The 14,886-nt window shown below is 37.9% G+C and overlaps 2 protein-coding genes across 3 annotated transcripts in view; one reads left to right on the top strand and one right to left on the bottom strand.

Moving 5' to 3' along the window:
• Positions 1–11,248, top strand: part of LOC113503188 (GPI transamidase component PIG-S) — a 50,592-nt gene extending 39,344 nt beyond the window's left edge. For both annotated transcript variants that reach the window (XM_026885024.1, XM_026885025.1), the window contains exons 2-11: positions 2,496–2,586; positions 5,236–5,375; positions 6,501–6,713; positions 7,079–7,276; positions 7,675–7,775; positions 7,930–8,107; positions 8,797–8,975; positions 9,420–9,561; positions 10,516–10,720; positions 11,064–11,248. In XM_026885024.1, the coding sequence (XP_026740825.1) occupies positions 2,496–2,586; positions 5,236–5,375; positions 6,501–6,713; positions 7,079–7,276; positions 7,675–7,775; positions 7,930–8,107; positions 8,797–8,975; positions 9,420–9,561; positions 10,516–10,720; positions 11,064–11,178 (1,562 nt within the window). In that variant the 3' untranslated portion in view covers positions 11,179–11,248. The remainder of the gene's footprint in view (positions 1–2,495; positions 2,587–5,235; positions 5,376–6,500; positions 6,714–7,078; positions 7,277–7,674; positions 7,776–7,929; positions 8,108–8,796; positions 8,976–9,419; positions 9,562–10,515; positions 10,721–11,063) is intronic.
• Positions 11,249–11,570: 322 nt separating this feature from the next.
• On the bottom strand, positions 11,571–14,773 carry LOC113503089. Its single transcript, XM_026884900.1, has 2 exons — positions 14,108–14,773; positions 11,571–13,213 (listed from the first exon to the last, which is right to left on the bottom strand). The coding sequence occupies exons 1-2, from the start codon at positions 14,511–14,513 to the stop codon at positions 12,576–12,578; spliced, it is 1,044 nt and encodes a 347-aa protein (XP_026740701.1). The 5' UTR covers positions 14,514–14,773; the 3' UTR covers positions 11,571–12,575.
• Between the last annotated feature and the right edge of the window lie 113 nt (positions 14,774–14,886).

Here is a 14,886-nt window from a genome sequence, read left to right as displayed (position 1 = left end):
AGACCTAGATCACAATGAGCTTACATAATGACTATGTGGTCTGATTGCTCGTAACTGCGTATTATTATTGCCAACCTCTATCTTATGCAGTTGCTTATGTTTAAATCATTATATGACTCAGTTGAAGTGTGGTTTAAAGCACGTATGCAGTCAACGAATTAAAAAAAAATGTTAGTTCAACAGGAAAACCCAGGTTGAAATGTTTTAGTGCATATAATTTTACGTTCATGACTGATTGGTATGTACTTTCCTTAAAATAAAAAAAAGAAGAGTTTTCCTTATCCTCGATGAGTGATAGTATTTTGGTCATGACTCGACACCTGGAAATTCTTTAGAAAAACTTGTAGTTTGGACCATTCAGTTCCTAAGTTAAATAGCCGTTTTCTGGGGGAAGCTTTATCTAGTTTATCAAAGCTGTTCTTTATATCTTGGGTAAGCTTGTTGTGTTTACCAGGACGAGGGAATTCCGTAATGTCAAAGAGCTGAATGCACTCAAAGAAATGGTTATTTCATCTGCACGAAAGTATGCATGTAGACTAAATGGAAACTAAAAATATCTTCAAGACCAGAAATAATTTTTCAATCTAGAATGAATGTAAACTGTATCTGAAGGTCGAACACTTTCAAACATTGATTTGTAATGTCAGTGCATTATTGTTTTGCATCGGGCACCAGCCTCGGCCGCGGCCCATTTAGCCAATCAACGTGGTTCCAGATGGCATTCCAACAACTCTTGAAATAAAACTTATTGGAGAAGCGAGACGAATACTCCGCCGCGTAGAGCACCGTCCCTCTTTCACAATTGCGAAAATATCACTTAAAGATATGAAGGTCTGTTTTTTTAATTCATTACATAATCAATCTCCATTTTAAAACATGGAAGCGTTCCAAATAGACAAAAATATTTTCAGTCAATGTTAAAAGATATTTATTTCAATTCGATCCGAAGGCGCGGCGGGCTCTTTAATAGGTCCATTGTAAATTGATCTATCAATTCGACCAAAGTCTACTAGTTCAGGGTTGTTCCAGTCTGGTCAAGAAGCTGCGTAGTGTAGTGACGATATCAATAAAAAAGGTCTGGTGTTAATAACGGGAATGAGTGCTAATTGAGGGCAATTTACACGGTGTTCATAGCTCATACGTCATATATGCGTAGTTCGGTCTTGATTTCCTTTTTGATATTGGATATGTGCATATGCATACATATCAATATACCTAATAGGTGCACGTGCATGTGATGGTATCGACTACATTTGCCTACTCGCATTTCACGGTTATCTAAGGATTTCTCGACATTTGGGAAGATCTCTTGGCAAAGAGTGCTAGTTAGGATAAAAGAAAATAGAAGCTATATATAAAATGATGGCTATATACATAGTTGTTAATGGAATAACAATAATGTATTTTGCCTAATCCGTTATCCGTTTATTGATTTTTTTAGTGTAACATGCAGGTGCTAAATCGATTTTGTCTCATACCACTTTGCTACTAGTTAGCAAAGTTGTATCGAGATGTCCAAAATGGCGTTATCTAATAGGATACTAAAACAAAGCTTCTTGGTACTTTTCCAGTATTGGTCGGTGAACAAAATGTTGTTGATTTATCTATTATCGTGATGGTAATTTGTCTTATCAGTGATATTCAATTAACTTAGAACGTAAGTGAATTTCCGTATAAAGTTTCCTCGTAGCCTTTTAAGTTTACTTTGGTAACTTAAGGCAAGATGCACAATATTAGATGGCGCCGCAAGGGTGATTATACACATAGCAAAATCGATGTCATTAGAAATTTTACCTAAAAATCATCTGACAAGGAAATTCTTATAATAAACCTAAGATAAGAAAGAAAAACGGACCATTAACAAATAACACTTACATTTTACTAGCACCATTTAATTAGCTGTTGTTCTAGTAATTAACTCACAGATAAACGAATTTCTTTCCTAATGGAATTCCCTTAAACTGGTCGGAATGTGACTAAGCTACACAAAACTGTATTAGCTATATAAATCTATAAGAACTAACAACGTGTACATCTCGTAAAGCATTGTTCGATGAAATGCATTGTCTATTCTGTAGCGTGCATTGACCAAGCTCTTGTTATGTAATCAATACAATTTGATACCTTAAGTCCATTAATATTTTCTGTACGAAACATTATACATATCTGAAAATATTATGTCATCTATTAGTGTGTTCGTCTCCTAGCACCAAGCCGTCAAAAAGCAAGACCGATAGTGTTAATAAAACTTGATGGCACGGATAGCCGAGTGGTTGAGGTCATCACGCCAAACCCACCGTGCGCGACGTGTCGCGGGTTTGATCCCCCGTAGGACAAGCGATTGTGTGATCCACGAATGCTTGTTCCGAGTCTCGGTGTGTTTTTGCATGTGAAATGTATGTTTGTGAAACACCCCGACACACAAGGATTTAATACCTTAGTGCGGGAGTCGTAAAATAAAACAGTGTCTTATATAAATAATTATTTGTCGACAGAATCCAACCGGATGTGGGCGAGCGCGTCCTTCGTGGGGGTTCTCATCATCATCGGGCTGCCTCTCTGGTGGAAGACCACGGAAGTATACAGGTATTATCCATTTACGATCTATCGAAGAGTCCGCTAACAATAAGGATAACATTGCCAATAAACATAAGTGTAATGAGAAGGAAATCGCAATAGAATGGAGAACGTAAAGAAGACTAAATGTATAGAAATGGCATTCCTTTTCGACTAGTTAGAAACGTGACCAGGATGAAGATTTAGAGGATTTCAAAATTTTGCTTCCGCAGCTGCAGCATTATTAACTTATTGTAGTATCACATTATTGCCTTATTGGACCACTATTTTGGGCCCACTGAATGATTAATAAAGCCCATTTAAATTTATCCACCTTTTTGGCTATGCTTTTCCGTCAACGATTGTCAGTCGAGCTTAGTCTCAATTGTGTATTTGGCTAAAAAAATCTAAGAAGTCCATCATATTTCCAAAAAAATATAACTCATTATGTCGGTAATTACCCCAAAAATGTTATCAATATCATAACTTTCCCGCACGTCAAAACACGTGTTAATAATTAAAACATTTAATTAATAACAGGGTCTGTTTTGATAACTCTCATTGATTGATACACCTATATTTTATTGCATTTTTATCAAGCCGAAATAATTGCTCTGTAACCTCAGATAACCTATACTTTTATTTTTTTAACACTTGATAATTGGATATGTCTCTTTTGAGACCTACTCTATAAAACGTTTCGTTTTGTAAGTTTTGAAGAAGGTGATGAAGTGTCAACGGTTAAATGTTACTGACTAACACTGCTGGAACTACTGCTTGGGAACAAAACCAATTATATGGCACTTGAAACTATGAAACTATTTTGTTTAACTGACTTGAGTATCCCAATGCTCCAAATGTTAATAGATTAGATAAGAAACTAACTTGCACTACTCCAAAATGGTTATAGTTTTTTTTTCTATTATATGATATTTCCCCACTATTTTTTCTTTTCGTAGGGTTGATGCAACTTGGTGGCATAGTCTAAACCGGCCATAGGCTTCTAAAGTGGTTAACGGCGCGGCGCCGGCATCGGCAGCGTGTTAAGCCATTTTGAAAAAATTCTAAGGCGTCCTGATTTTCTATCCTTATTTATTCTATAACTTTTAGCAAGGGATTGCTTTTCAATACACACATGAAATCGAGAGGACTTGCTTGCCTTGATATTGGTGCCTGCCGGGATTTGAACCTAAAACCGAAAAGTCGTAATATATGTATTGGATAGCCGAGTGGAATAGATTACCACATCAAAGCGACAAGCCTTTGTGTGATCCACGAATGCTTTTGAATCTAGGTGTGTTGTATATGTGACATAAATTAAACCCTTCTGTAGCGCGGGAGTCGTTTATAAAAAAATAAGTAGAAAGCCATAGAGATACTTGGAAAATTTGGTATATCTCTCACACGATAGGACTGCGATTATGTTTACGTAGCCAATTTTAGACTATGGAGAATTCTATCTATAGTACTAATGACAATGCACCGTATTATGTAAACTATGCACGACCTGACTAGTACGTAATCTTTATACGTAAACAATAACATGACGCTTTATCACTGTAGTGGTGTAACTACAACGAAACTTTCCAGGAATATGAATTTATCTCAGCCAACATGTAATTTGGTATATAGAATTTTATTATAGGTAAGGTACTTTTAACACATATTCATAACATCCCAAGTTATGAATGTGTGTCAAAAGTAAACTAGAAAAAAAAATGGTTAAACAGGTGCTTTTCTCTCATAATAGTGCTGGGCTACTTGTAAATGTTACAATGGGATGAAATAAATTGAATTAAGTCAACACCAGGTTTTTTATGTTTTTGTTGACTCCCGCGCTGGCTATATCGTTGTGTCTCGGAGGGTTTCACATACTTAAAATTCGTATTAAAATACATACCGTGACTCAAAACAAGCATTGGTGGAACACACAAATACTTGTCCTTTGCGGAGATCTAATTAAACCCGCAAAACTTCAGTGAAATTTCAACTTTCTAGGAATCACGGTTCATGATGATTGATGACAGACAGACAGCGGTGACTCAGTAATAGGGTTCCCTTCCTTCCGTTCCATAGGTACAAAAACCTAAAATTATTTTTTCAATGAGTCGAGAAAACAACGCATTATTATACAATATCGCTTAAATTCACGTGATTTTATTATTAAAGACACCGACTCCTATGATAATAACTTTATTATGTAAATATATTATATCATTTACTTTAATGTATCGCAGTCGTAAGGTTTATTACTGTAGTTCAATACGGTCTAGAACTCTAGATCAACAGATTCTTGGCAATAATTATGCCATAAAGTTCAAAGATCTTACTAGTTTATAGTATTTGTATTTACCTTAGTTTCCTATATTGCGTTATAAATATGTCTTAGATTACGCGGAAATATTTGAAGAAAAAAAATATTTTTCGTCCTTCTTTCAATTATTTGTCACCCGACTATAAATCATGAGCTGTGGTGCCACAATTGAAATTTTCACAGGGGATTTCATTCGTTTTTTTTTAATATAAATAGAGCTTAACCAACGTGGATATGGATGTAGTGATATTTTGCAATTCTTTTCTTCGTAACCCTAATTATATGTAACCCTCAGTTTCGTTAGTCTTAGGTACTCGTACTTCACTGATTAGTTTTATAATTAACCATTACTCTATTATTCCCAGGGTATCATTACCGTTCGACAAGATCAGCTCGTTCGACACGCTGCCGCATGCGATCACCACCGAGCTGTCGGTGCTCGCTAATGACGACGCCACCGCGACCGAGATCATTGGCCTCATTGAACATGCCTTTAAAGATTCTGGTATGTATAAGCCTCCGGAGACAAGCACAAAACGCAGCTGCATCACATTTCCTGTAGATACATTTTATGAGGACCGTAGCATACGGTTGAAGCTGGTGTTGGCCACAAACCACAAGTCGTCTCTGCTCGCTTTTTAAGTTATTAACCAACTTCTGGGCTCAGCCTTGTTTCCATATAAGTTAGATTTGGGCAGTGATCGCCACGCTAGTTCAATGCGGGTTGAGGATAACAGACCCCACTGTTTTAAATCCGGGTTTCCTCTCAATTTTGTTCAATATCAAAAACTGCAAATAACTTTGGAAATGTCACATTTGTACTGTGCCTGCTTAGGAATCATACCTGCACCTTGCAAATCTGTGGGATATTATGATATGACAATTTTTCTTGCACCTTCCGAATTTAATAATCAACTTCAATTAAGGCGATTGTCTTATTACAAATTGCTTAACGGTACTAAGATGATAGTTGGCCCACAGTATGGTAATCTGGTGTCATCGAACAGGAACAATGGTTACGGTTACTCAAAACAATTTAGAACGTAAAAACTGCATTGTAATGGATTCGACGAAACAAAAACAAAAATGTCTGGTTAATTAACAATGCAAGTTAGGACAATGTATGCTCATTGTAACGTTAATACCTTAATTATCATCTTACAAACATAAGTGTCGACTCATTATTTGAATGCGAATTCCACTGTGAAAAGATTCTCCAAAAATACTTCGGATGGATATCTTCAAATGCCCCCCCCCCCCATTTTTGAGCTTCAGCGGTAGGTAGGGTAGACCTTTTACTGATTCAAAACCACACATGTTACTTCCTTTGCCCTTTGTGTACCGGCGCCTCGGTAACCCTTTCTGACAATCCCGCTGTCTTCAAAATACGGAAATTAGTTTTACTGCTTTGATTTCAAGTTTATGATAATAAAGAATATGAATAAAGACGAATGTTTGCAAGTAGGTCTGTCATCTAATAACGTTGAAACGAATAGAACTATTTTGATATAATTTGGAGTTTGCGTATACTTTAGGGCTAGTAGGCTTAGTAGCTATAACTGTCATCCACGCGGGTGAAGACGCTAGGAATAACTAGTATAATGTAATAACATACGTTTCTCCTTTCCAGATGTAATTAAACTGAAGATATCCAAGTCTATAATTTCGAAGCAACTCCAGTCGACCTTGGAGTTCGTGGCTGACGAGGCGGAGGCGGTGGAGGAGGTGGGGGTGACCTTCGACCTGACGCAGCACAACAGCTTCTACGTGGTGCAGCGGAAGCCGCTGTTCCAGGACACCTGGCTGGCCGGAGACAGGGTGCTGTTCTTCCGGGATGCTAAAGGTGACTGTTGAAACTGTAGACTTATAGGTTTGCTCGTTTAGTTTTGACGCCTATGGTAACCAGTTGGCTAACGAGGACATTTCTATCCTGTGGACAAGTTGTCCTTTACGTTCTAAGTGAGTCTCCGTTTAAAAGGGTTCCGTGCCCAAATGTTAGGAACCCTATTACAGATGAATTTCAGTTGCCGATATAGCAACAAATAATGAAAATAAAGGATAAATAAAGTTTTTCGTTGCAAATTCTGTTATCTGTTCTAGTTATCTGCTAGCCTATTTGTAAGGAAACTTACAAAACCGAAGCTTCTTTTAACACTTACTTTATGTTCAGATTAAACTAATCTAAAATTATCTTCTTATCCATACCAGCGGCTACAACAGTGGTAGAAACTCTGAAGCGCGTGGTTTACCAGACCGCAGTGCTGGAAGGTGCCAAGTCCGAGACAGCTGACGTGGCCCGCCAGACCAGGTTCCCGCCGGGAGCTGGTTACCATATCGTCCTGTCTGTAGTCCATCCGAACCCTGAAGCGTTGGATGTGGAGCTGGATGCCGGAGAGGCAGTTGAAGGTGGTCTTTTAATTATTATATTTTTACATTTAGGCTATTTTGAGCCCTTTTTGAAAGTGATGGAGGAATACTAGCCTACTTCTGTATTATATGTGGTGGATATCACTGTGTGTGATAAAATTAACTCAATAATTAGAGAGAGATCAGAATGGTTTTGATTCCTACCTAGGTAAAATTGATGTGTGATGAGCACGATCATTTTTTCTCTTTGGGTGTAATTTATCTATATTATGTATGTCTTTAGAAATACATGAGTAACTTTATCAGTTGTTTGTATTCAGAATATAAGCTTCACTTAGTTCGGAACTAGATGGCGCTGTGTGAAAGTTGCGGAATATAGCATTCATCCATGTAGTATTATTAATATTAATGGTAATGTAATAATTTCGTTTTTTCAGATTACATCGGTTCTTTTGTGGATGAATTGAGCGTTCTTCACAATTTCACTTTAAAATCACAATGGCTGCATCTTCTAGACTTTGATTTTCAAGCCAAAGAGGTGAGTGTTCTAAAACGTTGTACGTACATCTCCAATGTACGTAAAACATTGACAGTAGGACCAACTTAAAAAAAATTCGCTGCCCCCTCCCCCCTCCCCCCTCTCCTGGGTTAAAAGTGGTTACGCCCCTATCTTCAATCTCTTCATATTCCAGGTAAAAGACACCTCAGAGTGGGGCCGCCACTTCTCGGTCCGCACGGAGCGGCTGCACCTGCTGCTGACGCGGCTGGAGGAGCGCGCCGCCACGCACGTGTCCGAGCTGCCCACGCTCAACCTGGCGCTGTACGCCGTCAGGTGCCAGGCTGCGCCGCTCATCATCTACGATCTCAATGGTGAGTATTTGTAGTCCTTCCTTTAGTGATGAGTGTTTGGGATCCTGCTGCAGTACATACAGAGAAAACGGCTTTTACGAAGGCTAAAAGTTTGTTGTCTGTCCATCCAGGGCTGTGTATCAATAACCGTGAAAGCTAGATGATTTAAAGTTTTTCAGATGAAGTAGTTCTATTGCCGCTACATCATTAAATAAAAATGGAAATTAAGGTTAAGCAGCGAGTGGTATGGACATGAATTTGAGGGGTACCCCTTTTATAATATTTAATGTTATTTGGCCTATTTGTACACAAAATGTGCGACTGTCTTCGATGCAGTTGACTGGTTTTTTATCAAGTTTAAAGTAAGAAGCCTGTAAGTTAGAAGTCCGTATAGCTTCACTGCAACCCCTTTTTTCCCGGAGAAATCCTCATGGACATTCTCCGCCCTGGGGAAGGCGGAGAGGTGTGCCGGACTCCTACCGGCTTAAACCACCGGCATGCTTCACCCTTCCCTTGTAACTGAGACCTCAGGGACGCATTGCAAACTACCGCGATCCCAGGCAGGGACGCAACAACAGCAGCCCCTACTGCATCTATACGAATTTATTGAAATAACCCGAAAAAATCACACTCCTTTTCCACAATCTTTACATAACATTCACTTTACATAATATTAAAGATAATCATATTTTAAACCATCTCTTCTTCAGATAAAAAGGTGTCATCCCCCGTCCAAGCCTTCATGTCTCCGAAGTGGGGGGGCGTGGTGCTGGGCAGCCCGAGCGCAGGCGACTGCAGACACGAGCGCGCCATCTGGCGGCCGAACGTTAGGCTCATCATGGGCACCTTCATATCACAGCTCAGGAAACTGCTGGGGATCACTGATGCTGTTCGTATTGTAGTAATTTGGAAACTAGTTTTAGTGTTAACATAATATTTTGTTTTAATAGAGCAACATCTTCGTCACAGGGGTTTCTTATACATCCTTCCATCCACCCAAATACAAGTACTTAGTACAAGTATTTGTATGATCCGTGAATACTTGATCCGAATCTTATCATTCATGTCCATGTGACTTGAATTATTAAATGTTTATTATTATTAAAATAATGATGTAACGGTTTACTCACGCGTATTTACGCGCCGCGTCCTTAAATTCCGTAAATTCCTTACTGTGGAAGACGATACTAAAAAAAAAAAATTCGCTAATTTTTCCAGCATAACCTAACCGATCGATATAATGTATTCAATGACAAATCACGTGACTTTGCTGTGTCAGAAAACAGATCAAAGCTTCGATTTCTTTTTATTTAGATGCGTTATATTCTATCAGGAGCACATAACCGGCGCCCATTTGGAGCCGCTCCGCTCGGTGACTCCTCGCCAGTGGGAGATCGACAACCTGCTGCGGATCCGGACCCTCGAGCAGCTCACATCAGCCGAGAGGACGCTGCAGTCCTTGGCGCAATTACTTGGTATAATAGTTTGTTTCTAAGGTTTATGTAGACTTGTATGAAGGATTGCAACGCATTGCCATACACACACAAAAACGCGGATGACGTAGCACGGCGGGTCAGGTTTAGTCAGTAAGAGTCTGACACTGCCCATTTCCTCCCCCCAAAGGAGTGGGTGTCCTTGAAGATTACTCCGCCTTTAAAGCTTTATTTAGACTTAGCTTTACTTTTACCTTACATTCGGGCTGGGATAAAGGTTTATTCATATCTGTAAGATATATTTAAATATATTATGTAAAATATTTGTGTTTTTTGGGAATATCGAAAGTAATGGCGAATTAAAGTTAAGGATGTTTCATACGTTATTCGGTCGGCCACTGGTATAGAAACTTCTCGAATCCCTCAGCAGGTTTTTGTTATTGAAAAACCTGTTATTAATAGGTTTTATTGTCTGTCTGACTGATTAAATACAACCTTTGTTTTGTGAAGGATAGGGCACGTAATTAATTTTGATTTATACACCTTGATTTTTTAGTCGTCTTACAAAAGCTGCCCAGTTCATGTATCCAATGACTAGAACACATTCATGATAAAAAATTGGTATTTATGAGATTTCAATAAATTTAAAATGCAATTTTTATTAAATATTATGATGCAATTCGTAGTTTTTTCGAAACACAGCTCTGTTGCGAGTGCGGTCCGAGCCTTGTAACAATGGTGAGGGGCGTGGGCGGCGGCGTTTTTATTATTTTTAAAAGTATTTTCAGATTTCTCTTGTTTAATTTTTCTTCGTACTTATTATCTTAGTTGATGATAAAAAAAAATCGCGCCTAGGGGTATTTTACATCGGATACATGAACTGGGCTTCTTTTGTAAGATGATAAAAAAATCACCGTGTATACAACGATTTATAATTTTGATTTAAATACGTCTTAAATACTTCTCCTCTACATTATCACAAATTATTCTTTACAGGAGAAATATCCAACATAGTAATAAACGATGACGTAGGAGCGTCTATCAACTCAGCTGTGGACAGCATCCAGCGAGCGAGCGAGTTGATGCAGAAGGGAGATCTAGTGGAGGCCTACAAGATGTCACAGAGCGCCTTTCTGGCCGCCGAGACCGCATTCATGGAGCCCAGTCTGTTGGCACTGCTATACTTCCCTGATGACCAGAAGTAAGTAGTTGTGACGTGATGGAGAGTAGTAAAGATACAATGACATAGAATCTGCATTGATCGTTGTTCCGTGGGTTTTAGGGCACGATGATTGGGTTTTTTCGTCAGCTTATTGACTATTTGGCCTATCAAGCTAGTTTCTCATTTTCTTACTTCTTGGAAAAGAAAAAAATAAATTTACCTCTTTTGCCAATTAAAACTGCGATTTGTGACTAAAATAAAAACAAATATTTTAAAATAAAACAAACGACATAAATAATATAAAGATAAATCCCCTTAAGCTTCTTCTCAAGCTAGAAAGATTACTTCTCGTTTTATTGTATTTTTTTCATCTTATTTCCAGATACGCAATCTACATTCCACTATTCCTGCCAATAATGTTCCCCGTAGTGCTATCCCTGAAGAACTTGCTGCTGTGGTTTAGAGGCAAGCCCATACACAAGGAGAAGACAGACTGAACTCAACAAATTAGTAAAATATTTACGTTTTCTAAGTTTATTTGATGAGATTAAAGTATTATATCTAAAAGGACTTTGTTATTTCAAGCAGATATCCCAGCAAATATTACGCGTTAATGTAGTATTTGTACGGAAAAGATAATTCGTAAATATTACATGTTGCATGTCAGTGTCGTGAAAAACACGTCTCTTATTAATGTTTTCAAATCACTCTAAAATTATAAAAGTAGTAATAAAACAAAAAACTCGTAAGGGCAAAAGGCTTTTAGCTGTTACGCTTGTAACAATTTGCTTATCGATGTAGGAGATACTGGCTAGGACAACTGATGGGTAAAATTCTCGCCTTAAGAAGAAAGGGTCAGTAAGGTACTAAGATAAATAAAACAAACAAATTGCTTCAATTATATATCATTATTAATACTTGAGGTACTTAATCATAGTCGAAATTCGACCAAAACATTACATTACTTACTAATACGATATCATTGTGCAGAAAATACATTGTGTGTGTCGTTCCAATTAAATTTAATCTAATTATACGTTTTTATACTAACGACGGAGTTATCGCACATATTTGGATACTGGTTGTTGAAATATTTCTGCTTCCGTTGGACAAATACATCGTAAAATGTTTCGAAAAACTTTGGGAATAAATAAGGTTACTACCAACAAGAAACTTGTAATAACGTGAAACGTTTTTCTCAATCAAAGAGTACAATGATAGGGTTTTATGTGCGACCACTCCGTCGAAAGAAAATGTACCTTAAATACTACTGAAGTGAACTCGAAATTACTTGATTTTTGATATGTGGACACGTTCCTTAGCCCTCAGCAGTTACAATTATTAACACAAGCCTATCAATGCATCTAATATTCAGTTTTTCTTTATCGCGATTCACGAAATATCTGATGGCGAAAACTGCTCATCAGATCTCTTTTCCTTTTACTGTGTCAACGCAGTGCACTTATAATTTTAAATATTATAATAGCAATTCGTGTCCTATACTTTAATTCTCGCCTTAACTAAAAGTTGAGCGACTGGCCACAAAAAGTAGCTAGACATAGTTACATGCATTCAAGTTAGGGCTTATATACCTATCTATAATATTTTATAATCTCTTCAATCATTCTACATTTCTGATATTCATTTTTGAATGCTGAACACCTTATATTTTAAGTATAAGTTTAGTATGCTTATATGTGAACCAATTCATCGATAGCTTTTTTTGAACGGATAAATCGTAAACCTGGTTGTCTTTGTTAAATGCGCCATGCATTAACTTTGCTCAATGTTTATTTTATAAAATAAACCTATTTATCGATAAAATGGTATATATTTCACATTAAGTTATCTACTAATATAGGACAATTCACGCCGAGTTATCTAAGGACCTATATTAAGATTCGTTCCAATCGGTTTCCGTGATCATGGCAACGTTTTCACCTTTGCCAGGCAAATATTCGAACTCCCACAAGGAGTTAGCTAACACGAGGGTCTCTCCTTCGGCTAGTTCAAAACTGAGCGTGTAGCAGTCGTCCTCACAGGGCGCGCGGGGCCGAAGCTGGACAAAGGTCTTCCCTTTCAACTGAGACATGATAACCAGTCCCACATCCAGCTCCAAATACTTGTATCTATGCGTATCATAGTTTTTGGACAATAACAACCAGTTGAAATGCGAGGGCGGGATATGGGGTGACAGGAAGTAAGGTCTTGGCGCTAGGATCCTAAAGGACTTGACGGCGCGGATGTCACAGTTCTGGAAATGAACGAACCAGCTCGGTATGTCTGTGTTCGTTATTCGTGAGACTATTTCTTCCAAGTCCATGGGCTGCCGTCCTATTCTGATGTTGGTGAGGATCCTGCAGGGCACGGAGTCGCGCAGCCGGTCATCGTCGCTGATCAGGCCGGTGAGGTTGAGCTCGGCGCGGGACGACCAGTCGTAGTGGGCGTCCACCACGATAGCCGGAGCCCCGCGCAGCAAGTGATGGTTGAAGACTTCGTTGTACGATGTATCGGATAAACGAGCGATGCTTTCTGTAAAGGTGTTTTAAGAATTTAATACTTGGCTACAGAGGATTTCTTGTTCTGTTGTCATTTATTTTATGCGGTTTGCTAAATGTTAGATACATTTTCTTTAAGATTTGATTAATATTGTAGAAACAGAGCAGGCTGTTGTATTTGACATATTCAGGGTCGAAACTCGAAGAAACTTGAGGCTAATCGTGATTAAATTATATGGGGAATACGTAAAACTTAAAGGTGCTAGAAAACGTAAAGCAATGAAAGAGATGTTCCATCTGAGTTCTAAGTATTTATTTCTAAGGTCACGTTTAGATAAATGTGATACCTACAGAACAATTATATTGTGCGTATACTAATGTAAACATATCTATAAACATTGCTTTTTTTATTTTATTGGCGACACAAATTACCGCTATAAGTAACAAAGTCGCATTGACGGAAATTTCCTTATTTTATAAATATTTGTTTCGATCATCATTATTAAGTAAATATCACTACTGCATCCTAATAACTTCAAATCTTATTTAATTTAAACAGTTAAAGTCAAATGATTATTTAGATTGGAAACTTCTGTAGATAGCTGCAACTTTTGCAAATCCACTTTTTGAACAATCTTTTTGCAGACGTCCTAGCCATCTGAGGAAAAGAAAGAAAATTATTTTTAATTTTAATGCAAGCGAAGGCTCGAATATTATTAAGGTACGCACATACGCTTGTAACGAAAAGAAAAAAAATGTATCGTATTATATAATACGTTATACAGAGCCTCTATCAAAACCTTTTTTTGCATGTCAGTATATGAATACGTGTACGGTGTAACAACGTGAATACACACCAAATACAAAGCAAGCATTACTTTAAAATCAATGAATATAATTGCAACAAATATTTGATGTAAACACTTACTGACTGCCTCGCAAGCTATGCAATCCGTTGTCGACACTCCCCCATCCACGTTCGGCGGCTCTGGCCTCGCGATCATACACTTGTTATGGTACAATGGTGTCCAGTCCCAAACAGGCAGTAATTTTATCAGGACAATCCTTGCCACAGCCGAAGCATGCCATTTAAACGTATCCGTCTGGCTAACAGTGTAACCGATCGCCATCCCCATTATCAAAACGAGAACCACCCTTGTCCATCTTTTGATGGTGGATTTTCTCACAGCGTTTGTCAAGGGGCGACATATCAAATCCATTTCTTCATCACTCATCCCAGCTTCCTTACAATATTCGTAAAAAGAACGCACTTCTGAGTTGATTAAGTCGAATTTTTCGCGTTGAGACATTTTTGCGCCGTTTTTGAGACTCATCTTGATGACCTAGTCCCACGACGATCAATAATAAACTCGACGGTTTATTGATAGGAATGAAATTTCGCGCGCGCGCGGAATGCTCGATTTGTTTTGAAATGTTGCAGTTCTGCCTCAGGAAAGTCAATGACACAGCAAATATGTCAACTATGTTCATATCGATTCATAGAATTCCTTTCCTAAAAGCGTTAGTTTAATGCATAACGTTATACCATTAATTATCTCAATACTTCATAATTTATTTCAAATACAAAGAAATTCTTATTAGTTTTATTTACACAACGCATCACACAACTCGACTAACATGTAAATAGTAATATTTAAATTAAAAAAATACTAACAACTGTAGTGCTTTTTATCACATAAAATTTCT

The sequence above is a fragment of the Trichoplusia ni genome, chromosome 18 (assembly GCF_003590095.1).
Source record: "Trichoplusia ni isolate ovarian cell line Hi5 chromosome 18, tn1, whole genome shotgun sequence".
Lineage (NCBI taxonomy): Eukaryota > Metazoa > Arthropoda > Insecta > Lepidoptera > Noctuidae > Trichoplusia > Trichoplusia ni.
The sequence above is the reverse complement of the archived record's forward strand: the minus strand, read 5'-3'. Positions and strand labels throughout refer to the sequence as shown.